The sequence below is a fragment of the Crotalus tigris genome, unplaced genomic scaffold, assembly GCF_016545835.1.
Source record: "Crotalus tigris isolate CLP2741 ecotype Arizona unplaced genomic scaffold, ASM1654583v1 scf7180000017754.2947050, whole genome shotgun sequence".
Classification (NCBI taxonomy): Eukaryota; Metazoa; Chordata; class Lepidosauria; order Squamata; family Viperidae; genus Crotalus; species Crotalus tigris.
In genome coordinates this window covers 1979874-2006904 of record NW_024096616.1, presented here as the reverse complement: position 1 = coordinate 2006904, position 27031 = coordinate 1979874, and the positions used below count along the sequence as shown (strand labels likewise).

General features: G+C 38.4%; 1 protein-coding gene and 1 long non-coding RNA gene across 3 annotated transcripts; one reads left to right on the top strand and one right to left on the bottom strand.

Annotated features, from left to right (window-relative positions):
- Positions 1-1607: 1607 nt before the first annotated feature.
- Positions 1608-16292, bottom strand: LOC120306880. The gene is made up of 3 exons (XR_005556410.1): positions 16152-16292; positions 6434-6482; positions 1608-2527 (listed from the first exon to the last, which is right to left on the bottom strand). It is a non-coding gene; the product is annotated as an uncharacterized LOC120306880 (long non-coding RNA).
- Positions 16293-16993: 701 nt separating this feature from the next.
- RPS14 (ribosomal protein S14) lies at positions 16994-24515 on the top strand. 2 transcript variants are annotated; one of them, XM_039340892.1, is made up of 5 exons: positions 16994-17141; positions 19673-19823; positions 20625-20786; positions 23243-23319; positions 24400-24515. In XM_039340892.1, the coding sequence occupies exons 2-5, from the start codon at positions 19675-19677 to the stop codon at positions 24465-24467; spliced, it is 456 nt and encodes a 151-aa protein (XP_039196826.1). In that variant the 5' UTR covers positions 16994-17141; positions 19673-19674; the 3' UTR covers positions 24468-24515. The 2 variants fall into 2 exon arrangements, with proteins under 2 accessions (XP_039196826.1, XP_039196827.1); XM_039340893.1 differs by lacking the exon at positions 16994-17141 and adding an exon at positions 17232-17383.
- Positions 24516-27031: the final 2516 nt, after the last annotated feature.

The following is a 27031-nucleotide window of genomic DNA, read 5'->3' as shown; positions in this document are numbered from 1 at the left end:
AAGAATGTATTTAATGCATTTTGACAGTTGAGATGTGAACCATTACCATAGAAACCATGAAAATGGAACCACTGCTACTAAACCAGACTTTATATTTGGGAAAATACAGTGGTACCTCTGTACTCATCGTTAATTGGTTCCAGGAGGCGCAATTAGTATCAAACACGATGAATACCAAACTTTTCCTATAAGGAATAATGTAGTGAGTCACAAGCCACCCAACATCGACAAGTTCTAGGTTGGGCATTGAATACTATACAAACGATGAATACCAGGACAAAACGTTCACATCAGAATGCATCGAGTACCAAATTTGATGAGTTTCAAAGCATTTAAGTACCAAGGTACCACTGTACAGAAACACACCCTAAACTATAAGAAATATGTTAACAAATTCTAGTTCTGTGGCTTCTTGTTGCAATTGCCTATTTATTATTATTAAGTTGTTATTAATAGATTGATGCCAGTCCAGCATTTTTTAATTTTTTGTATCATTTTCTTTTATCCGGGAATTTCTCATGCTCCCTCCAGTGGCAGTAATGGAAATTGTACCATAAATTACTTCACAGTACCGAATGGAGGGCTCTTCCTCTGGGCTAAGGTAAAGTACAATTCTTGAGCTATCAGAAAATTATACCAGCCTAGAATTAGTTCCTCCATTGATGATCCTTAACCTGTCACAAATTCCATGCCAGAAATGGCCCTGTACTTATTTATGGTGTACAAGAACATTAAGAACTAGGGCTGATGTATTCTTTGGCTATGTCCTCTCCCTTTCCATCAATTGGAAAAATATCTGCCAATCATTGTCTTTAGAATGAAATGGGATAGGGAGAGGCTGGGGAAAGAAGCAAGTTTTAACAGATGGCTAGACCAACCATTTTAGACATTTGGAACAAGTGTATTGTATGGATTTGTTCAAATGGAATGCAGTTATCCACAAAGAGTTATACCATAAAGTCCATGCGTTCACATTCTTTCTCTGTGTGGAGATTATATTCGCAGCAAAACTGCCACTGCTTGTTGCCTGCTTAAAGGAGAAAGTACTAGCTTAACATCAGAAGAGCAAAGGAAAACTTTAATTGGGAACAAGATATAAGCAGGATCATGAAAACATAACAACAACAACAACAACAAAAGGCTGCTGTGGTAGGCATGTTCATGTTCACCTTGGAATTAAGTGTAAGTTGAGAAAAACCCAGAGCTAACTCATAGAGATTGGTTATACTATCTTAACTGTTAACCCAGAGCCAGCATAATAAACAGAATTGCACAGAGAAACAAAAATTGCAGTCTTTATATAAAAATCCAGTATTTAAACCCACACACAGTGAACAGTCTTAATCACACAAATTAATACTGATCAGTCTCTCTGATACACTGATAGAAAATTACACCATATACACAAATTAATTAATTAATTTTTAAAAGATTATAATGAGGTAGTCACACTGTCTAAAAATAAATAATTTTAAGAACTACATTTCATATTTTGCTTGGTCTTCAACAGGAGCAAAATTTTAACTCATTATACCCTGTATTCCTTAGAACTCTTAATAATTAAAAATGATTAACTATACAATGTATTCCAATACTTTATTCCAGAGTTTGTGCAAATATTTAATATCTACTTTACTAATGCTCTTTAGCTATTTACTAATTGTAATGTAGATGTAAAATTATTAAAACAGATTATTACATAAACAATACTCCATGGGTTTTAGATGCAGATAATTCATCTGGATCAAATAATGAAATCAGAATTATTTAAATTTATTGTACCACTGCCATTTACTTTTTGGGGCAATATGGATTCCTTTTACAATAATGAAAATAATGTGAAGACTGGATTAGCAAGATGCTGATCCACAGCATTAATACCTTCATTTGCTCAAGCCTTTAACAAAAGTTATCTAACATTTTCAAATTGAGATTATCCCAAAGTGTAAGTTTACCAAGTAAATAAGAGATAACATTACTTTTCCCCAACTCATTTTATATATGCCTTGCAAGAAATGCAATTAAAATGTTGCTGAAAATAAGCCAAATCCCTTCAATTATATAAAAAGGATAAAAATAGCATTTTAATTGTATTCCATAAGGAAACTGAAGTCAAAATGTACATCCAACGATAGATGGCAAAGATGCTAGTCATAACTGACCAATGACTTTCTCAGCACCGTTTTCTTTAGAATCCATGAGTTAAAACTAATTACCATCAACCCTCAACACCAGACATAGCTTTTCCTCCAAGCTCAATTTTTTTTTCAGACACTGAATCTAGGTCCAACTGTAACCAAAGACCTCTCAGGATAAAAAGTGGTTCTTAAGTTGTCTTGGTATAAAATCTTCAAATATGGACTCTTAGTTCCTTAGTTCCTGGTTCAAACACATCTCAATCTGCAAATATAGAATTGACTGCACTGGAGGCACAGAGATTTCCTGCGGTGACATCCTCAGGAAGATATAAAATAATAGTCCCAGTTCTGTCAAAGACTGTGCTATTCACTGCAATAATGTTATGTCTCTGCAAGAAAAATGTGGATTAAAATCACCCTCAATTAATTCCTTAAGAAAAAACATTTCGGGGTATTATTACATACATTTAAATCCCTACATACAACTTCATTTTTCTTGACAACCAGTCTTTATTTCATGGTAAATTTTCACAGAAAGACTATAGTTGTGTTATGGCATTGTCTTCTAGGGATGTCATCTGATATTAATCACATTACAATCATAACTTACTTTTTCAGAGAAATTGCTTTAATTCAAAGACATGCATCAGTGGGAAAGATTAACTGCAGACACTGCCGTCTAAGAGGTTTCTAAGCGTTATTAATGCAATCTGTTTTGCTGGGATTCCATTTTAAAATATGTTACTATTTCAGTCCACCTTAGCCAAAATTTGCTGTTTGCTACAAAGCTAACAATGTTACAAATGAAGTGAAAGAAATCACATTGCAATTTGTTGTGCCAATGGCTGGGTTTGGCTTGACTGGAGAAGGATCTATTGACAGAATGGGCTGGAGTTGGGTGGGGGTGAAAGAGATATCCAGGTAGGTCTTGATTAGCATGGTTAATGAATCCCAGGAAAGTGTTGCATTATTTGAATGTGCACTATTGAAAATGATATTTCTATGAAAATGATTGGTTCTAGCTCACAAATAGGCAATAAGCAATTTTTATGTACATTAATGAAATACTACAGTAAAAGTTGTGAGTTTTCAGCAATAAGAAGCCTTTTTAGACTCATATTTTCTTTTGACAGAATCTTTCTTTTCTCCTATTTTGTGCACACAAATATTATCAATGTCTAAAGCCCCAACTACAACTGTGCATGTTCTAGCCTGAATTACTCTCACACAAGCTATGCATGAACTGAATTTTGGGTCATATTAAATGCAACCTGATATCAATTTATAATTTGCACTAAATCAAATACTGTATTATTTAAATTCATCATGACCTACCTGAACCACTTTTTTTGGCAGACGATATATATTTATCTTAGGCTGATACAAAAATTAGGGTTACCTAAGAATTGTGTGAATTTGCTTACCTAAGTGTGAACTGCTTGTTGATTTTTTTGAAGAGAAAGGCAGGGATTGAAAGGAAAGCATTCTTTCCTTTTAACTACTAAACCCAAACAGAAATTCTGCTGAACTTTGCAAACTTACTTTATGTACTATCTACTTGTTGCCTATGCTGCTTCTGGCCAGAGCAAGCTTAACATGGTTAAGATGCAGTTACAAAAATGGAGAATAGACTGCAGTTAAACTGACCTAATTTGAAATGAGGGGTCCTTGGTGCTCTCTGAGCTTGGTTGTTTTCTTGCAGATGTTTCATTACCCAAACTAGGTAACATTATCAAAGCTAGATTACTAGTATGTTATCCAGTTTGGGTAATAAAACGTCTGCAAGAAAACAACCAAGCTCAGAGAGCACAAAGGACCCCTCATGTCAACCCTGAACTACAAATATTCTCCTTTAATGGCTAATTTGAAATGAAGCATCCAAATTCTTTGAACAGTTAATCCTAGTATTGAGATGTTACTCAATTATGGTTTCTCAGTGTTTCCGTTGGGAACAGCCCTACCAGCAATCCCTATTTAGTAATCACAATTGGGATCAGCAACTTGGTCATTAAGCAAAGTGGTCATAAGTGAAAACACAACTGTGCTTAAAAACTTACTTCAGCTTTCTTTATTTTACAGATTGTAGATGAAAGGATTGATTGTTATTTTTTCATCACCACTGTAACTGTGAAGGGACGCTATGAGGCTGTCACTAAATGATGGTTAATTTCCTAGTTAGACGTCCATTACATTTTATAATAAAGCAACTACATATGTTCCTTTCTACTGGGAAATAAGCTTTTTGGAACATAGCAGTAGACCAGCAATCGTAAGCCACAATGATGTAAAATGACAACATGCACATCCTAAAGTTATTATGTAAATTACATGAGTGTACCATAATGTTTGGCGTGACTATACAAGTCAGGTGTTTTGAAGCATGACATCATTCCTCACCCCAGTGTGTTTACCATTTTAAAACACAAATGATTGTATAAGGGCCAGTTATATCATTTATTCAATCCTGTTATGACTAACATCCAAACTAGCTTTAAACCTCCTGAGGAATCAGGATCCTGCATTAAGGAATTCACTGCAGTACACTAATTTTAATATGAGAACAAAATTTAGAATTAATTCTATACGAAGTAAAATAGTTTGTCTTCAAACCACTTAAATAAATAGCAAAAATTAACCAAGTTCAATAAAAGCAAATCCGTTTTAAAATAAACTGAATCTTCTTGCTCTTTAATCTCTAAAGTTAATCTATCCATTTCTGCACATTCTAAGATTTTCGTGATTATAATCTGGTTAGGTGGTAGGTTTCCATTTTTCCAAAATTGGGCAAATACTATTCTTGCAGCTGTCAATACATGTAATATTAAATATTCATTCTCTTTTCCATAATTAAGTCCTAATATTCCTAACAAAAACAGATCTGGCTTAAATTCTATCTGTATTTTAGTCATTTTTTCCAGCCATAAATGGATCTTAAACCAAAATTTCTTTGCCTTAGGACAGACATGTCAAACACAAGGCCTGGGGGCCGGATGCAGCCCGCGAAGTGATTTCATGTGGCCCGCGAAGCCATCCTGGAAACAATGAGGGAACAGCCCCTGCTGCCTTGGCCCAGGCCAGCCGGGAGCCAATTTACAATTTTGTGGTGGCCATCAATGCTAAAACGCATTCAGTCTTAGCTCCACAAGGCCATCTAGAAATAGCGAGGAACCAGCCCCTGCCGTGTCGGCCCTGCCCCCTGGGTGCCTACTGGGGAGGTGTCACCCTTTGTGAGGAATGAATAAATGGACCATGCCTTGGCGCTTGCCCCGGTCCCACCCCTTTCTGCCAGAGACCCTCAGATCTGTCCCATTCCTGCCCAGGCTTCCACAGGCACCTGTGATGCGAACGATGTAGAGCTGGCCATGCCCACCCAATAGGCCACACCCATTCCATCCACACCCACCCAGTAGGCCGCACCCACCCTGGCCACACACCCCGGCCCCCTGAGGGCAACCGCAATGCTGATGCGGCCCTCAATGAAATTGAGTTTGACAGCCCTGCCTTAGGACATATCCACCAGACATGATAGTAAGTACCTGGTTTTTGTTTACATTTCCAACAAATATTCGATAAATTTTTAAACATTTTTGCTAATCTAACTGGTGTCATATGCCATCTATAAAACATTTTATATAAATTCTCTTTGTATGAAGCTGCTTTAGTAAGTTTAGTATTTCTATCCCAAAACTTTTGCCAATCTTCTAAGTCTATAGAATATAAAAAAAAAAAAAATGCCCACACTATCATTTTTTCTTTTACTTGTTCTTCTTCCATCTTCCAGTTCAAAAGAAATTTATAAATTTATTATTTTAAAACATGGGAAAAATTTATCAGTGGTTAGCAATACGATAGAATGAGAAAGGGCGGTGAAGTTTAACAGGATGCATGATATTTATTAACGAAGCTTTACTTTTATGATTATTGTTATTACTAGTGATTATAACTGTTTACTATTATATACTGCTCACAAAAATAAAGGGAACACAAATGTACAGGATCCTATACGTTTGTGTTCCTTTTTTTTTTTTGAACAGTATATTAATTACTGTCATTTAATATTTTTTTACCCAGACGATAGTATGCTTGCTAAAGCGTTGAATTATTTGTTGGGGGCAACCCCGCTATTGTACCTTCCCCTACCCTTATCCCAACCCCATCTCCTAACCCCATCCAATATCCATACCGATTTTATCCTTTCCCTACCTTTATAAAACTCAATAAAACATTTATAAAAAAATAAAAATAAAAGCAAATCTGTGACTCGCTGGGCTGATAGAGCATACTAACATACAAACCTCTTTTCTTTCCAGCATTTTCGATCAGTTGTAAGTTTTCAGCAGGCTTCTAGAATGACAGGAAAAACAGGTTGTATAAAATGTGATGACTTAATCATCAATGAAACAGAGGATAAAAAAATAATAGTTTTAGCAACAAACCTCCAATGACAATGAGATGAATTAGAGTTTTTTTTAGCTCTTTGGTACCAACTAAATGTTTTCTGGACTTTTGTAGTGCAGATAGTCCTATAAAGAGTCCCTGCTCAGGTTTGCAAAGCCATTTAAAAACAAAACAAAACATGGTTTCACTCTATCCTGTGTAAATCCATCCAGGCCTTTAAAACAAGAATAAAATTAAGTCTTTTTTTTTTTTTAAAGAAACACCAGGCTGACCGGTTATAGTTGAAAAATCCTTTTGAAATGTTTGTCTCTTATAACTAAGGCATGGAAATAAAGATTTGTTCTAGATGACTGAGAGACAGCAGAAACATCCTCTTGTAAACTCATTAAGTGCACTACCTTGAAAACTAAATGAGACGTAAAATGTTCCCTGAATACTTGACAGGGAAAAGGATACGAAAAGAAATGCCAGGGACTGCATAGTTCTGCTACAACATGTTTACTTCTTGGCCAAAACCCCAGATTGTTCTGTTTCTTACATTTGGGGCTATTCAGTGAACTATGTGGTATGCACTTTTAAGGGGGGAAGAAATGATAAATGATTCTGCCTCTCATGACAGTGCTATTGACATGCTTAATAAAGTTTCCATTGACTTTTCTTGAGATACAATTTTAGACTTACATTTTCAGTATTATTACTTTTTAGCCTGCTTATACAGCCAATCTGTACATGTGATGGAAGAGAGGTGCAAAAACAGCATAATTCAGTGTGCTCCAGTCTACAGGGTGGGGGTGTATTCAGAATGCAAATTCAGCTTACAAATGCCATTTCATAGGGAATAGTTTTATTAAAAAAAATCAGATAAGAACCTACTTCAATTTGGAATGATGTTACCCAATTTGGGTAATGAAACATCTGCAAGAAAACAACCAAGCTGAGAGAGCACCAAGGACCCTCATCTGGTTCCTATAACATTTACTTTCCTTGAGTCAACTAAAATAGAAAGCCAGCTACAATTATTCCATATCTGTCCAACAGTTACAGGTCTCCTCCCTCCCTCCCCTCCTCCCCCTAAATTTGTGATTTCATTTTCTGAAAACGTTTACAAAATTAGACCAAATTAATGTAGAAATAATAAGAAACTAAATAAATAAATCTTCTACAAATATACTAGTGCAGTGGTGGCGAACCTATGGCACGCGTGCCAGAGGCGACACTCAGAGCCCTCTCTGTGGGCATGCACGCCGCCACTGCCAGCAGCTTGCACAGGTCCATTAGGCCGCCACTGCCACCCAGAGCAGCAGCCCCACACAGCACAAAGGAGGCAAAGTGGCCAGCTAGCAAGCTCGAGTAAAGGTGGTAGAGCATACCCATGCCCAACAAGCCAAAGGCCACCCCGAGCAGGGAAAGCCAGACCCCCATCAGCACCATGGCCCTCTCAGTCCCAGCGTGCCTCCCCCATCTATGCTGGTCCTCCTGCCCAGTGCCCACTCACCAGAGATCCCCCTGGATCTCCCCCAACCCTGCCCAGCCCCTACAGATGTCCCCCATGAGCAACATCGAGATGGCCCTGCCTACCCCAGCCACACCCACCAGTCTGCTGTGACAACTGCAGCCATGCCCACCCAGTGGGCCATGCCCACCCAGTGGGCCACGGCCCCATGTCCCTGAGGGCACAATGCTGATGCGGCCCTGAAGCTTTGCGATAAATAAGTGGGTTTTGGGTTGTGGTTTGGGCACTTGGTTTCTAAAAGGTTTGCCATCACTGTACTAGTGACTTGAATTTACATGCAGAACATGTTGATTAGAAGCCTATAAAATTTCACATATTTTCTCCTGATAATCAACCACCCTAACAGCTCCACCGAAAGTTGACACGTACATATATACCAAGTAATTATTTACAACAGCACAAAATGTGTGCTTCAAATTGTAAAGGGCTTGAAACATACCATCTGTTATTTTTGCATATATTTTATTAAACTTAAAAAATAATTATTTGTTGTATTGTATATAAAATAAATGGCAATATATTATCACAAATGTGATATATTATATATTTAACATATATAACTAGTGTATAAAAACTATTTTTAAAATCTCACCTATGATATAAAAATAACTATTTAATGAGGAAAACAGGGACAGGGAAGTTTATACTAAACTACGTAGAGAAAGGTGGGACATAAGAGAAAAAATACTAGTGGGAAAACAGGACTTTGAAAAACAAAAATCAACTAAATAAAGCCAGAAACTAAAGAAAGCAAATCTATCTAAATACATTTGACATAAATTGTAGTAGGTAAACCATTACACAGGCAGGAAGATTTCAAGGGAAAAATAGGTTTTATATATTGTCCAAAAAGTATTAAATATACAATTCAGTGGACAAATCATATCATCCAAATAAAAGAGGATACTGAAATTCTCTTCAGTTTAAATTTGTAGGGAAGAATTAATGTATAAAATGAATTTTGCATCAGGACTGATATTTATTTTGATAGCAATGCCTACGTTGATTCCACTTTAAATTTTTAAAGAGATTCCTAAGTTAATGGCTACATTTTATGGTTGGAAGAACTACTGAGAATATTCTTGTTAAAGTAACATCTTTCTTATGAGGATGGTGCTTTTAATGTTAAACAAAACCATTAAGCTTATTTGTTAATTGCGATCATGTATTGGAATGGAAACAATCTGGATTACATACTCTCATGGGCTCAGCTTGAGAGTTCTTATTTGGTATCCTTGAAATCTTGGGATGTTCTTGGTCCTAGTTACAATAGAAATTGAATTATTTCCCCAGCACTAAAGAGAATTAGACACATTTGGTATACCTTTCCTTAAATCAATAACTGACCCTTTGAAGTATTTTTTTTTAATTTTTAAATGTCTAGCCATATTTTTAAAAATAAAATTTGGGTTTATAATGTAATTGCTAACGTTAATCAACTATTAAGTAATGATAGCTTGAACACTTTTGAAATGTTATGAAAGTATGCAGTTTACCTAGAAAAGCTAAATGTCTTCATACACTGAAAACATTTCTTATGTACACTGTTTAATCCTGATGCCCTCACAGTCTCTTAAACTCCAGAGGCATTGAAGTGTTGAAATAAATAAAGGCATTTCGTGTCACTTCAATTGTACAACTCTAATCAGCCTATAGCATAATGTATATTACAAAAAATCTAAATGTATTAAACATCTGCACATGTTAATAATTTATAATATCGATATAGATTAACATAACTAACATTAACATAACTACAATGGTAGTTGTACAATGGTATCATCATAAAACCATAAAATAACACAAATTGCCATCTTAATTTGGGTATAGTTCACCTTAGTCCCCAAATGCTCACCTAAAAAGCCATATTTTAAGATTTTGTGAATATGAGAAGAGATGCTAAGGTATCAGAGGATAGGATATTCAGCAGGAGAAAGAACATTAACACACCTCAGGGCTGGCAGAGACTCAGTAAACACTCTGCACAGGCAAACTGAGCAGGCGGTCACAAAGCCATGGTCCCAAGCTATGTGGCATTTTAAAAGTCCTCACCAGCACTTCAGATTACACTTGGAGACAAACCTCTGCAATATTGTTAGCCTGATTAATATGTAGCCTAATGCATTGTGTACCAGCTATAGTCTCCAGGAGGTCTTTGCAGGTGGCCCACAATGACAAACTAGAAAAAAAGTCTACAGAAAAACCACCCATACTAACCAGGTGTTCCACTACAAAACAACAACCCAACCTCCCACAAGAGAAGCTGTGTAAGGACTTTGTTTAAATGAGCCCATACACACAGCAGCAATCTGGAAGAGCAGAAAAAGCACATAGAACATCTATACATATTCCAACAAAATGGATATCCAAGCAACTTTATCAAAAAGTCCCTTATCACTCAACCCAGTTCAGCACAACCAACACAAACCCTAAAAACAATTATACCACATACATCAAGAATATCTCGGAATCCACCAACAGACTCCTATAACCATATGGAATCAGCATAGCACACAAGCCAACTAAAGCCGGTCAAAACATCCTAAGCAGACCAAAAGATCCAACAAACCCAGAAGAAAAAACAGGAGTCATCTTCTACAACAGTGGTTCTCAACCTGTGGGTCGGGACCCCATTTGGGGTTGGAACGACCATTTCATGGGAGTTGCCAAACAATGCAGTCCGCCATTTTTTCCCTTTTTCCTTGGCTGTGCTACTCCCTTTTATCCTATTGGCTTTTGAAAGCCAATAGAATAGACTCTCTTGAATAGAGTCTAATTCTATTGGCTTTCAAAAGCCAATAGGAATTGTCCAGGCTGCCTCTGCCCTGCTGAGCCCGCCAAAAGTCCCATTCTGCAAACGGTGCTGCAAGTTGTCTGCAGCAAAGGTGAGCTGTCTGGAAGTTTCCACCCCTTCCTGCTGAGCAACTACTAAAAATGTACCGTAAATGCCGCCGTATAAGGTGACTTCTGCGAGCGCTGAAATCGGCGCCAAAGACGGGGGTCGTCTTATACGCCGAGTCGTCTTATATGCCGGAAATACTGGTAGTTTTCGGCGTATAAGACGACGTTCTAGGAATGCGGCCCGGCTATAAAGACGGGGGTCGTCTTGTACGTCGGGTCGCCTTGTACGCCGGCATTTACGGTAAGTAAAAGAGGGCCAGGGGTGGGAGGTGGGAGGCCGGCGGGCGCAGGGAGGGTTGCTGGTGCGTGTGGGGCCCGGTGGGTGCCTTACCTCCCTTGGGCTGGGCCAGCTGGTGGCCCAGCTGGTGGTCGGCCTGCGTCGTCTCTGCCGCTTGCCAGCTACGCCTCGGCCGGCGCAGGGGGTGGCACCACACATGCGCGGTGCTCCTGGGCAGGGAAAGTCCTCGACTTACGACCGGTTGGGTAGTCCTCGACTTACAACCGGTTGGGGTCGCGGCATTAAAAAGGTTGAGAACCATTGTTCTACAACATACAATGTAAGGACTGCAACAACCACTATGTAGGACAAACAGGCAGAAGCCTGGAAGAACACATCCACGAACATCAACTAGCAGTCAGAAGACATGATGAAAATTCTTTAATTTCACAACAGAGAGACAGATTTAACCATAGTTTCAATTGGGAAAATATGACCATCCTAGACCAAGCCAAGTCCAAAAATTTCTAGAATTTCTAGAAGCCTGGCACTCTGACAAATCATCCATCAGCAGACAACATAGATATTAACAACATTTATAGCCTACACAAAATAAACTATTGCCCAGCTCAAAAAGGAACAAAAAGATCCAAGCACTACTCCACCATCAATCAGCACTCAGATCAGCAGAGATTAATTCCAAGGTTAGTATCAGGCCAACAATCAAGTAAACAATACCCCAATCAAGAACTGCGAAAGAAGCCAACAGTATATCTAAAAGCACCCCCACCAACACTGACAGGCAAGTAACTAGAATGTAAACTGACAGCAAACTGCACTCATTAGCACTGATGATGTTACCTAGTTTGGGTAATGAAACGTTTGCAAAACAAGCAAGCTCAGAGAGAAGCCAGGACCCCCTCATGTCAACCCTGAGCTACAAGTATTCTCCTTTATTACTAATTAGAGAAAATGGGTACTATACATTGCCCAATAAATGGTGTCAGATGTTAAGGAATACTAAAAATGTTTCTTCTGACCTAAAAACTCATTTAGTTCAGAAAAAAAAACTTTCAAGACGATTGGACTCTTTCGAAAATGCTTTGAAAGGTTGACACTCATCCCTTCTAAGCTGAAGAGATAATTGAAGGAACTACATCTAACTTTCTTCTTGTTGTTGTGCCATATCCATTATGGGATGTTGGCGATCCTGTTTTTATCAGCAGCCGCATGAAAAAGTACTGCTCAGTTTTGTCCAAACTAGTCCCTTAGATTTTGAAGCCATGATGTTCTTCTTCTGCCTGGACCTCATTTGTCTTCAATCTTTCCCTGGAGGATTAAATGGAGTATGCTGTATTTTTCTGGGTGTTGCATCACATGTCTGAAATATTCTAATTTTCGTTTTTTAATTGTTTTGATGATTTCCCTTGGCTTTCCCAGGTGGCTTATCACCTCCTCATTTCTGATCTTGTCAATCCAGCTTATACGTAAAGCCGCCTGTAAATCCACATTTCAAATGCTTCTAGTCTAGTCTCTTCAAGTGGCCTTCTGTCAGAGACCAACTCTTTACTCCATAGAGCAGGATAGAAAAAATATAGCATCCGACAAGTCTGATTTTCAGTCTTAGGCTTATGTCATGACTGCAGAAGACCTTTTTCATTTTGAAGAATGCTGTTCGAGCTTTTTCTATCCTTGTCTTTACTTCAACGGTCATGTCCCAGCTTTCATGTAAATTAGAACCGAGGTACATGATCCTTTCAACTTTTTCTAGTGGTATTCCTTCTGAATTTATTGATGGTAAATTAACAGGTTGTTTGCTGATGACCATGATCTTGGTTTTTGAGGTGTTAAGCTTCAAGCCGTATTTTTCAGATATTTCTGTGACTCTGTTGATGAGGAGCTGAAGGTCTTCATGCTTACTGGCCATCAGAACTGTATTGTCAGTATATCTTAAGTTGTTGATCCAAACACCATTTACTTTAATGCCAGCGTCGATGTTCTCCAGTGCCTCATTGAAGATTGACTCAGAGTAGATATTGAACAACAATGGAGATAGAATACATCCCTGTCTGACCCCTCTTCTTATTTCTGCATCAGCTGAGTATTTTTGGCCTAGTCTCACATTTGCTATCTGATGCCAATATAGATTCTTTATTATTTGCATGTCTTTGTCATCTAGTCCCCCTTGTTTCACGATTTCTAATAGTTTGCTGTGTCTTATTTTATCAAAAGCTTTTTCGAAATCAATGAAGCACATGTAAACACTGTGATTGACATCTCTACAACGCTGTACAAGAACCTGAAAGCTGAACTGTAACGATGCTAAGAAAAAGACTCAGGCGTGTCTTGTGCAGAGGTTTGAAGCTGCAGAACACAGCTTGACAAACTCTTGAGTTTATTGTTTCTTATATACTTTTTACATACATAGGCTTTACCATTAACTGCTGACATTTTACATTTAGAAGTTTAATCTTTAGCTGTTGACATAAAGTAATTGAAAAATTCCTTCATATAAGCAATTATTTTCTAGTAACATATTACCTGCTGAGAGCAGGTAAAAACAAATACAGGTAAATTAGAAAAGGAGAAAGAACTGATAAAGACAAGGAGAGATAAAGACAGGAAGAGATAAGGGGGAACTTAAAGCATATTATTTATTTAGGTAGGTAAGATATTAAGTCAAAAGGGGGTGATCTTTTGGCTGCTTCCTTGGGACAAAGGGTATCAAAAGGTTATGAGGTTTGTGGGGGGCAATGCATGGCAGTTTGCTGCACGTGCAAATTCCCCCACACTGAACAGTGCATCTCTTGTACCAAGATTGTTTCTGAAACCAAATTGTGTGTTTCCTAAACGCTCTTCAATTTTGTTGTATATTCTTGTGTGAATTATTCTCAGGAGTATTTTCAGGGCATGACTCATTAAGCTTATTGTTCTGTATTTGGTACACTTCTTTGCATTTATTTTTTTGGGGATTGTCACAAAGGTTGATTTTAACCAATCATTTGGTATCTTTCTTGTTTCATAAATCTGATTGAAGAGGTGCAGTAAAAAATTATTCCCATTGTCTTCCAGCAATTTTAAAATTTCTATTGGGATATCATCAGGTCCTATGGCTTTTCTTGTTTTTGCTATTTTTATTGTATGTTCAACCTCTTCCATAGTGATATTTGGTCCAGTTGTTATACTTCCCATATCTATATCATCCCTAGTGTCCTCAAAAAGTTCTTCAATATATTCCTTCCATCTTTTTAGCTTTTCATCCTCATCTAAGATAATTTTCCCCTCTTTGTCAACTAAATTATTGGTTTTTTTTTTGTAGAGGCCTGCTGCTTCTTTCACTTTTTTGTGTAAATTGAAATTATCATGTATACGTTCTGTCTCTTCTATTTCCTTGCATCTCTTTGCACCACTTTTCTTTTGCCAGTCGAATTTTTCTTCTAATTGTTTTTTGCAATTCATTGTATTTTTCTTTGTTTTTATTTCTATAAGATCTTCTTTCATCCATGAGATGAAGAATTTCCTCCATCATCCACTGTTGTTTCTTGTAGTACCCTCTCTCTGTTTTGAATTTGTTACCTCTACTATTGCATTTTTAAATTTATTCCGTTCACTTCTACATCATCATCATTCAGGTTGTTGGTTTCCCTTAAATGATTTTCTAGTTCTTCTTTAATCTTACCTCCATGTTTAATGATGAAGTTTCTGTTGATTTTTGGTTTAGCAGGGTTCGAGTTTTTCATCCTTTTTAGTTTCAGCTGGACTTCAACAAGTAGTAGATTATGATCAGATAGTACATCTGCACCTGGGTATGTCTTTACTGATTTTACTGAGTTTCTAAATCTTTTGTTTATTGTAAAATAGTCAGTTTGGTTCCTTACTACATTATTTTGTATATCTGCTGGTGATCTCCAAGCATAGAGGTGTCTTTCTGGCAACTTAAAAAAAGTATTCATCACACATTGCCTATGTTCCTTGCAGAAGTCTACAAATCTGTCACCTTTACCATTTCTGGTTCCTAAGCCAAAGTTTCCAACTACAGGAGCATCACTTTCTTCTCCCACTTTTGCATTGAAGTCCCCCATGAGTATTGTGATATCATTACTTTTTAGGGTTTTCAGTACACCGCTTATATCTTCGTAGAGCTTCTATAAATCCTCATCGCTGTCAGCTGTGGGAGCGTAAACTTGTATAACATTCATATTTACTGGAGTACTATTTATTTGGATCATTATCACTCTATCAAATACAGGAATAAAGGACTTGATGCATTTATTTACAAGATTGTTTACAATTATAGCTACTCCATTTCGATGGTGTTTGCTATTCTCACCAGAATAGTAGACAGTATAATTTCCTATTCTAGCCTGATACATATTATCATCTTTAGATCAAATTGTACATTTGTGTATGAAATGTAGAGAGAAATAAACACATATTTATCTGTTTTGTGTCAAATAATGTCCTACTGAACATAAACATGGTGCTACAAGAATTCTGAGTATTTAAGTTGCAGAATGATCCATTAAAAAAAAGTAAAAAGGTAAAACATAAAAAAGTAAAACATTTACCACAAAGTTGTATTGGATGCATATTATGAGCTTAATCTATCAGTAAATGGTAACAGACATTTGTTACTCTTCACTTCAAATATAATAATAGGTCAGATAAGAAACAGATGAACATTCTTTCCCTTGTTACCATTTGCCTTGGTGGTCAAAAACAGTCTTATAAGTGCAATGACTTTACCCAGTCAGTCAGTCTCTCTCCCTCCCCCCCCCCTCAGGAGAAGATTTTGCAAAACTCTGAAATGTCTTAACCAAGGTTTGCATGTGAACATGGTTTGCTCTGCTTAAAAAAATTAATTAAAATCTGTATTTTTGTCAAATTTATGTCTACCTTTAGTGATTTTTTCCTGTTTCATATTATTAGGTATTCATATTAATGTATTAATGTCCAATGCAAAGCCATAATCTAATATTATTACCTTCAAATAGCAGGGTGAGCCAGGGAAAGACCACCAGATCCAGGTTACAAAATCCTATTTTTGTATCTCTTTGCTGACATTTAGTGCTTATCCAAATGATGGACTTTTATCAGAATCCTTAAAAAGAAGCTGATTGTAGAACCATACGATCTTTATAATTGACACCATGAAAATATTAACATGGTAAACCAACTGTACAATAACGTTTCTTGGTGTAAAATTATGCATTTCATTTGCTAGGTCAATGTTTCTCAGCTTTGAAAATGTATGGACTTCAACTCCCAAAATTCCCCAGCCATCCAGCTACTGGGGGGAATAATGCCTGGGGGAGGGAATTCTGAGAGTTGAAGTCCGCACAACTTAAAAGTTACTACGGTTGAGTTAACACTGAGCTAGGGATTTGCTTAGTCTGGTATTTTCTGAACTGTCAGGGCAAATCACCAAAAGAGATACTTCTTTTAAAATGAGGCGCAGTCGCTCCAAATAGATCTCTTAAGTTTATATCCCACACCAATTCGGGGGGGGGGTCACAGGATTCTCCCCCGTTGTCTCATGGCGCTCCTGCACGACAGAGAACCCAGTACAGCAAAGGACTGTTTCCATTGGTCCACCCCATCCTCGTGTGCGGGCGCAACACGATTATTCAAATCAACTCTTTTGGGCTGGGCGTGTCAGATTAGCGACTGACGTCAAAAGAGACACCCAACATCTGGCGGGAAAAGCTTCCGCCCGGTTAACGGAAGCGAGTGTGCAAGTTATATTTTTCCCTTAAGCATGAAAGAAATTTTTTAGACCCCAGTCGCCATTTCTGCAAATAAACGCTCCCCTAGCTGTGTGCTCATTTTCTCCAATGAGAGAACGTCTCTTTCGGAAAGAGTGACCTCCCGGTAGGGCCTCTCCGCAAAGTATTTCCGGGTGGTAAAGCGTGACCTCTGCCCTCGTGACGTTCTATCCTTTCCGGTGCTGGCTACCGCCTGCAGAGACGCTCGAGTAAGTGGCTGGTGGGGCCGTTTTCTATCCAGCTCCATCCTCGCGGGTCCGGCCCTCTCCGCTCCCCTGGTGCTGTCGCTGGGCTCCTCACTCCTAACTGAGCGGGGAAGGGAAGGGAGGGCGAGGTCGGGGGCCTTTGTTTTTGCCCAGTGGTCGAGGCCCGTATCACCCGGTCCCCGGGATTGTTTTTTTCGGTTTGGGCCTCATCAGCCGGCTTTCCCCCAACTTCGCGAAGGTTCATTGTAAGCTGCCTATATTTTCCTTGGGAAACAAATCTTTTAGAAGAAACGTACATAATCTCTACTTTTATCGCACGCAAAGAGCTAAGGCTGAAAAGTGTGTCCAAAGCCATCTATTTAAATATGTTTATGAGGCTGCCTTTTAATGCACTGTTCTCCCTCCTTCTGAGGGTAGAGGAGTTTTGAGAAGGGAAGTTTGTTGACTAAATTCCAGAGGGTTTTAGTAACTAGATACAGTATTTGTAAGCCTGTACACGTGGGTTTATTATTAGAATTATTTCTGCTTTGCAGAAAAGTGGGATTCAAGGCTATCTGGTAGGATATTTCCTTTAAGCTCATCCTGATTTATTTAGAAAGGCCATGTATCTTACTACATTTGTAATGCATTAGCAGCAAAAGTGGCAGTTTAAGTCTTTTAGGAAGCAATGAATTTTAAGTACGGTAATTAACTACAGCAGTGTACCCTATTGTAAATGTAATGGTCCAAGTCGTATCTTATTTTTGATGTTGTTTGGTGTGGAAAGTTCTCATACAAGTTTGTGACTATCAGAACATTATGAAAATTATCAGAAATCATGATCAGGGAACTGAATTTGCAAAACAGTAGTAAATATTGAAATTGTTAGATTTTCCATGGGATTGTTATCTGGGCATCCATGCGTTCTTGGATATCCATACATTCTTGCATATATAATTTTTTGTTCTTATTGTAAGTCTTCCCTAATCACAATGCAGCTCTTTTGTTTAAAACTTCAGTATTTTTTTTGTCACTGAATTCTATTTGACTAGTGTTCTCAAGTAAGAATGTAGCCTCCAAAATTAGTAGATCTTTAATTTTCAGACTGCATAATTAATACAAAGGTAGCATAATTCACAAGTAAAATACTAAATATTGAAATAATGGTATAGAAATACCCAAATCATTGTTCTAATTTTGTAGGTATACACTTACGTAATAACAAGAGGAAAGTGGGGAACATTAACATTTAAATATTCGCTATAATTCATTGATGGTACTTTGCCTGCAGAAGATTTAAAATTCAGTCTTCCAGATCTCCAGGTAGTGCTGGGAAATTCTTGCCTGAAGCCCTAAAGCAGTGTTTCCCAAACTTGACAATTTTAAGGCATGAGGACTTTTAAGGCATGAAGTCCACATGCCTTAAAATTGTCAAGTTTGGGAAACACTGCCCTAAAGAACTGCTACCAATCAGTGGGCAAATATTAACTACAAATTGTTTAGTTGTTGAAAATTAATCTCAAAATATTCAGAAGAAAGATCAGTGTAAAATATTACAATCTTTACTGTGATCGAGAGGGCCCGATTTTGATTGCTAGATGATCATAGGATGATTTTATTAGTACTTGTTGAATACATCACATTTTATTCAACATTTGGACTTGACTACACTGTGCAAGTCCTTCAGTATTTTCCTCAGGTACATAAGTGAGTCAATCCCATTATTTGGTCTGTACAACAAGCTGATGCTTTAGGAAGGGAGGATCAAAGCACTTACATTTAGAATTCAGTTAGGGGTAGATTGAGTATGAATTGTCAGTACATGATTGATGTGATAGAAGTTCTTGCTTATCATTCAGAAAATGATAAGCAAAAACAAAAGCAATTAACAATTAGCAGAAACTGGTTACCTAAATTTTATGTCTCTGTGTTTTGCTGTTCCTTTGCATGTAGTTCTGACAACACTTTCTTGTATTGGATTTGTATTCAGATTGGATAATCCGAAAGTCTCCATCGTCTCTTGCTTCCTTTTTAAAGCCACCAACAAGTTGCTTGAAGTGTGATGTAAAGTGCTAACTATATATAGTTTCTTCTGAAATGGGTGTCTCTTATTGCAGGAATAAATAATTTGTGGACTGCTTATGTTGAGGATAACATTTTGGGACCTGTTTTGGATAATTTGGATGGATTAAGGGGAAAGTGGGTCCCTTAAGCACAAATTTTAAGTATTTAAACCTCATATCAGTTGTGGACTGATTTTGATGTTGCTCTGCCCATGCCGATACCACAATATTCATGCCCCATGCAGTTCTCAGGACAGGAAACATTCCCAGTTCAGGAAAGAGTATCTGCTACTTTATTGGAGATCAGAATGGGAAATAATCCCCATGGTAGCTAAGTATAAATTTCTGATTAGAAGTTGTGAATCAGCTTTATTATATATGATGGCTTTTTTTTTCTTTCCTCGACTTGGTATTTTGATTTTTATAGTTTCTCTACTTCAACAAACTATTTTATAATAATCTGCCTATTCCATAATTTGTTGTTTTATACAGAAATGGCTCCCCGTAAGGGTAAGGAAAAGAAGGAAGAGCAGGTTATAAGTTTGGGACCACAGGTTGCTGAAGGAGAAAATGTGTTTGGAGTTTGCCACATCTTCGCTTCCTTCAATGATACATTTGTCCATGTAACTGACCTGTCTGGCAAGTGAGTATCTCTACTTGTGAAAAGATAATATTATTGACAAGATTGTAATAGAAGATCTTGGCAATAGATGTCAAGACTTTATGTCAAAAGGCCTATAATATTCACCTAGCCCCGTGGTGGCGAACCTATGGCATGCGTACCACAGATGGCACACAGAGCCCTCTCTGTGGGCACGCGCGCCATCGCCCCAGTCCTAGGCCTTCAGCTGGGTTTTATAAAACCTTTTCGCTTTAGGCCTCCATTGCCGTGTGTAAAAAAAAAAAGAAAGGTTCAATCAATTTCAACCTCGCGGGGGAAAAAAAGATCTCGCAAAGTTGGAATTGATTGATTGAACTTTTTAGTCCCACCCAGTCTGCTGTTACCACCAAAGCCATGCCTACCCAATGGGCCACGCCCACCCAGCACCTGACGATACATAAGTGGGTTTTGGGTTGCAGTTTGGGCACTCGGTCTCTAAAAGGTTCACCATCACTGACTTAGCCTAAACTAAAAGGAAACTCTGTCTACTTGGGCATATACATACTTAGCATTGTAACGTTCTTGGAGCCAAGTATTATGTTTTATTACCATAGCTGAATCCTAGGTGAAGTATCTACTCTTGGAAGTTCTTTGTATAGAAACTCTGTTGTTTCTGCTAAGATATAATGATATTGCAATCAAGCACAAACTCTAACCCTAATTCTGGGAATTGTTTTATTCATACTGTATTTTAAAGACAAGAAAGTTATGCTTTTTGCCTCTGGTGAAGGAATTAAGTTGGTGGGATTAAGTTCATCTATAATGCACGTCTTCTTTTCTCAGGGAAACTATCTGCCGAGTAACTGGTGGCATGAAAGTGAAGGCCGACAGGGATGAGTCTTCTCCTTATGCCGCTATGCTGGCTGCCCAAGACGTAGCACAAAGATGCAAGGAGCTGGGAATCACTGCCCTTCATATCAAACTACGGGCTACGGGTGGAAATAGGTAAAGGGAGCAGCAAGCGCTTCATTTATCTCTTGCACATTTATTTTCACATGTACTACTTTTCAGTACTTTAGAATACTTTGATTTAAATAATAAAGTCATTTTAACACCTCTCTAATATTATTTTGTATTACTGAGAGACTTTAAAATGAAAAGTATTATCCTATGGAATCATATTTTGGAGCTGCAGCTGTTGGAAGAATGTCCTGTTAATCTGAATGCAAATATCTATGTGTAATATAGTGGATATTTCGCTGGTTTGATGTTACATTATTGTTTATATTCTATCCTTTTTCTTAAAAACAAAACAAAACAGAAGTTTTATTAATTTTACTGCAGTGGAATACAGCTTTCTGTAGTTTACTATATATAATATGTATATTTACTATTTTAGCTTGAGCCCTGCCATTTGTGGCTCCTTTGGGCAGCCAGGCATCATGTGACCAGCTGCTTCCATGTTTCCACGAGGGAAGTGGCATAGCTATCCACTTTGGAGCAGATGGAATTGCTTCCTCTCCTAAAGAAGGCTTCCATGGATCAAGCCACCATTTATAACTTGTCCTGGTCTTTGACATTCTCTTTTTAGGGAAAGTTGTTGAGAAGGTGGTAGGAAGATCCTAGAGGAAATGAATTATCTGGATCCTTTTGAGTCAGGATTCAACCTTGCCTATGAGACAGGAATGGTATTGGTTGTTCTGATGGATTGCCTTTGTTGGAATCTTGGGGAAGGGGGAAGGGAATGGTCCAATTAGATCTCTCAGACAACTTTAAACCATTGGCCGTGGTACTTTTCTGGAAATGCAAGGATTGGGACACTAATTCTGCTTCTACCAGAATGAGTAATTAGAACAGATGCTTGTGGGTGACAAGTGCTCAAGCCCTTGGGAGTTTGGCATTTTATCCCATGTTTATGTGGAACCATTAGCAGAGATTGTCCACAAATTTATAGTGAGGCATCATCATTGGGTATACATTGCTACCTTGATCCAGGCTAGAAATACTATTGAAGTCCTGAGCTAGTATCAAGATCTAGTGTGTAGATGCCATTAAACATCTGGACACCCCAATAACAATTATCCAAGTGATTACTGTGAGTGAAACCACACTTCCCCAAAGGAGGTGTGACTTGTCAACTTGGACTTTCACTCCTACTCAAGCAACAGATAGAAAGTGACCAATGGGATGGATTTGCTCAGCTTCAGTTCAGCCAGTTATAGCCTTACTTGCAGTAGGGTACCCTGACATTTGTACAATTTACTCCTTGGGAGGCTCCTTTTGAAGACAGTCTAGGAGCTGCAGCTGTTACAAAATTAACTAGACTATTGTAGGACACTAATGCCAGTGTAGAATTATACATTTTAAGGTTGTTGAACTGGTAATGAGTAGGCTTCTGGGCCCAATTCAAAGTCATCATTACTTTACACAGCGTAGCATCAAGAAAAAGGTAGCACCTTGCAAAAATTGAATATGTCCAGTCCATTCATCAAAAGGTCTCTTAAGTGTCCCCAGTCTTTATGATGCACACAGAGAAGAGGATAGGCATTCCGTAGCACTCCCACTCTATAGCGTTTTCTTCCCTCAAGAAATAGGGCCAGCCCTAATTTCTTCGCTTTTCAGAAGTAAATGAAAACAGTTCTATCTCTTTGGTCCAAGCTAATTGTGAGCACTGTCCAATAGGAATATAATTGCATTAGTGGTTTTTTTTTTTTTTTTTGGTTTGTTATTTACGGGTAGTCCTTGTTTAGCGACTGCCTCATTTAGCAGACATTTGCAATTATGGTGGTAATGAAAAAGTAACCTTATAACCAATCCTCCCATTTATAGCCTTCACATATCTGTTAGCAAAGGAAAGCTGAAATAAGATAATAAACAATTTCACTTGGCAATCACTTGTTTTCAAGTTGCTGGTCCCAGTTGCTGGTCGTTAAATGAGGACTGCCTATAACTTCTCTTGCGATGTCACACAGTTGAGATTGCAGTGGGTTAGACGTTCTAATAATTAATTAGAACTGGTTTAGCAAAAACAAGCAACAAAGGGGCAGATATTTTACTACACTGAATACAGCGTAAATCTAAAAAAGATTTGCATTTAGAGACATTCTGAATAGGTGTTCTGAAGAACTTTTCAGTGGTTTTCCTTTTGATTTTATCTTAACTTTACAATTTATAGTAGCTCTTTTAGCAAAAAAAAAAAAAAAAGGCCATGCTATATCAGATTAACCGTCTATCAGATTAACCATCTATCTAGCTTGGAATTCTGCTACTAAAAATAATTAACTAGAAAGCTTGAAGTCACGTTGCACCTTTGTTTACTCACTGCTATAAATTGACAAGAAAAAAAAATGCACTGATGCTGCCCCTAATACTACTCCGTTCTTCCAAATGAAATAAATCTTAAAGTCAATAATTAAGACAAATTTCAGTTTTTATTAATATATATTTAACTTCCTTTGCAGAACAAAAACTCCTGGACCTGGAGCTCAGTCAGCTCTCCGGGCTTTGGCTCGGTCTGGCATGAAGATTGGGCGCATTGGTAGGTTTTCTGTTGAAGGATATTTTCAACAATGTGCCTCCTGCAATCATTTTTATAGAAAATATACCTGCTGCTTTATCCCATTATTTTACCCTAACAGACAAACCATTTATTTTGCATTAGATAGTTTGCAAAGTTCTTGCTAGATAGAATTATTTGATCTATACTGAAATGAGATATGAGAAAAAGATGATCCACGCAATTAGGGCTTTCAGGTAGAGAGAATTGAGTTACAACATGATAGTGCTTGCAGCTGGATCTTTCAGAGAACAGCATTACAAATTGTCCCAGCACAGTACAGCCAGAGTGTCCAGGCCAAAACTTGTTTGGTTTAAGCACAAGCCAAAACATGTGGCGCATGGGGGAGGAGGGAGATGTGATGGGGAAAAGCTTAAAAGATACTGGAATGGGGGAAAGAAAGAAAGATGTTGGAAGATTGAGGGTGGGGATTAGACAAGAAGGATATGCTGTGCTTGAAGACAAGAATTCTAGTGGCAGCCGAAGGGAGAGAGTCATAAGATGATTCTGGAAAGATCAGGGCTTTACTGGAAGTGCTGGTTGGATATATTATGCTGGAAATAAGGACTTCAGCAGATCACTTGAGAGTAGTTTGGGAAGACTTGAGAGCGTAGTTTGGAGTTCAGACCATGCAGAACAAGGAGAAAGAATCACTCTAAACTTTGTTTTAGCTCAAACCTGGAACAACCAAAATATTCCGGGCTTCAGTTTTCACAATCTGCAACTCATTCAGAAAAAGTTCAACAGAAATTCTGAAATAAAATGAGTCTCCTTCAAGTTGGAAATAGAATATTTTTTTTTTCTTTTGTGCATAGACCTAGCTTTTCCTAGTAGCTGTTTTTTAAAGCTTGTGCAGACTTGCCTTATCTCGGACTTTCACATCCTGAAATTTCAGAAACTTAATTTGGGAAGTATGATCTGTCTCAGGAAACTTTGTGATGTTAGCGTTACATTCTGAATGTTGCCCTCTTCTCATTTTCCATGTTACTCCTTGGTGGTTTTTGAGGGCTTGCATACGCAAAGAGTGAAAATAATCCAAAATGAACCTTTTTCTCTTCACAGAGGATGTTACCCCCATTCCTTCAGACAGCACTCGCAGAAAGGGCGGTCGCCGTGGTCGTCGTCTGTAAAATAGTGGCTGTTGTATTTCGTCATTAAAGCTTTCCAATAAATCTCCATTCTCATTTGTTTTTCTGTTCTATAAATTTAGCCACCCCTGCTGTTCTACAAAGTGACTTGCCATTAAACTCTCAATAATTATTGACATGAAAAACATCCTTTCTGTGTGGAGGTTTTTTTCCTCCTAATAGCTCCCACAGGCTTTTTAGTGTATTCCTTGTCACTTAAAAGTTTTTTTGTTTTTTTTACTATGAAGCTGCTTAGTGCGAAATAAAACCCTAAGGCAATAAAACAGTATTGCAAACTAAGACTCGTATCAGTTACGTAGAGTTTGGAGATAATGCATAATGTTGGTAGCTAAAAGTAGAGATAGAGAATGGCTGCATTCCTCCTATAGATTGAGCTCTTTGTCTTCCTGGATGACTGCTTCCTCAAATGAGAAGCTCAGACTCCAATCTGAAAGGCTGCTATACAAAATTGGCCTGTACACTGAATTTCTAAAGTTCTCTCAAAAAGATTCTTTTGAAAAGCAGCAGTTTGCCTCAAATTTTTTAATCCTCATTCCTGACAAAGTTTTAGTTTTACCTTTTTTAATTTCGTTGGAAAACTAGGCATACATATGATTGGGCAACAATATTCAAAGACCACTCAGAAATATCTTTTTATGCAGCGGAATTGACAGACATAAGCATGCAATGGTGTTGCAGAAATAGTTCTGGTTTAAAATTGGAGGGAAAGCAGCCATAGAATTTCTGTGCAAGAAACATTTACCTGTGGTGGTGGGCCATATGGTGATCCAATTTCTATAATTATGGAATATGCAGTACCCTGTATATAGTCATAATTTGCTTGCTTGTTGATGCCGCATTCATCAATTTAGGCCAGACATGTCAAAAAAGGCCCGGGGGCAGTGTGCGGCCTGTGAAGTGGTTTCATGTGGCCCCCGAAGCCATCCTGGAAACGGAACAGCCCCCGCTGCCCTGGCCCAGGCTGGCCGGGAGCCAATGTACAATTTTGTGTGGACATCTGTGCTGAAAGGCATTCAATCTTAGCACCACAAGGTCATCTGGAAACAGGGACCAGCCCCTGCCGCGTCAGCCCCGCCCTATGGGTGCATGCTGGGGAGGTGTCACCTTTTGTGAGGAATGAAGAAATGGACCATGCCTTGGCACTTGCCCCGGTCCCACCCCCTTCTGCCAGAGACCCTCGGATCTATCCCCTTCCTGCCCAGGCCCCCACAGGCACTCTTGACGTGAACAATGTAGAGCTGGCCATGCCCACCCAGTAGGCCACATCCACTCCACACCCACCCTGGCCACACCCCTCCCTCCCAGGGCAACCGCAATGCTGATGCGGCCCTCAATAAAATTGAGTTTGACACCCCTGATTTAGGCTATTGAACTGTTAAGTTTCACAATAAAAAAACCCTGCCCATGAGATTTTTTTTTTCTTTTTTTAATTGACCATCAGGCCTGGTGCTCTTAGATCATCTCCACAGCAGGATTATTTAATTGATACTAGATTTTTGTTCGATGCTTAACTTTAAATATGTAAATTCCAAGATATTTCAAGTTTATACTGTTGGGGTATAAATTATAGCTTAGTACAACTGGGAGATAACCAGAATGGGAAAATGAGCTGAATTTTCATTTTCAACATCTTCTATCTAGTCCATAGCTGACGTTGGTAGGTAAATCAGCTCCAGTCTAGATATGGAATCTGGCACCATTTTGAAACCTTTTTTTTTTTTCTGATGGACAGAAAATAGATGAAACTTCCCCCCCAAAAGTGATAGTTTTTTTAATCGCTGCATTTCATAGATCTTTTAAATATAAATAACTGATAAAATAGCAGGAATGGGGCTGAATCTCAATGAAAAACAGAAACATTAGCTGCTTAAATCTAATATATACTTCACAATAGGAGTTATTTTTTTTTTAAACTGGATACAACCCTTAAATAAAAATTCATACCTTTCAGTCTCTACTTCTTTTCTGGCAGTGAGATGTGTGCCATAAAAACCATTTGCCCTAGCTACCATCTTCTTTTGGTTCCATCTTTGCCTTTTGGAGAAATCGTATGTAAACTATTTTGCTTCTGGGAGGCTGCCTAGAAGATGGACAGCACCTGTGCAGCTGTTGACCTGTCTCTTTAAGCCAGCGGTTCTCAACCTATGGGTCGCGACCCCATTTGGGGTTGATTGACCATTTTACGGGGGTCGCCAAACAATGCGATCCACCATTTTCCCCCCTCAGGGGGCGCCGCCGCACATGGGGGCGCCGCTGCGCATTTGTGTGGCGGGGGTCGCCGTCACACAAACGTTGAGAAACGCTGCTTTAAGCCCTCTGCCCAGCCATCACAGCAATGTTGGCTATAAAAAGTGTGGAGAGACTATTGGTGGTGACTGTGTAGAAATAAACAAAGCAGATAGAGATACTGTTCTCCAGTAGTAGGACTTGCAAGGAGCAGTAATTGAGAGAAGCAGTAGTAGGAGATGTAGTACCACTTCGGAAGAGTGGGGTAAGTGAGCAGTGAGTTCCAGCCTGTGAATGTTTGTGTAGCCGAGAGAGCTACA

Coding starts and splice junctions, on each gene's coding strand:
- RPS14 (XM_039340892.1), top strand. CDS start 19,675: ATGGCTCCCCGTAAGGGTAAGGAAAAGAAGGAAGAGCAGGTTATAAGT. Junction 20,787..23,242: donor CGGGCTACGGGTGGAAATAG/GTAAAGGGAGCA, acceptor CTTCCTTTGCAG/AACAAAAACTCCTGGACCTG. Junction 23,320..24,399: donor CATGAAGATTGGGCGCATTG/GTAGGTTTTCTG, acceptor TTCTCTTCACAG/AGGATGTTACCCCCATTCCT.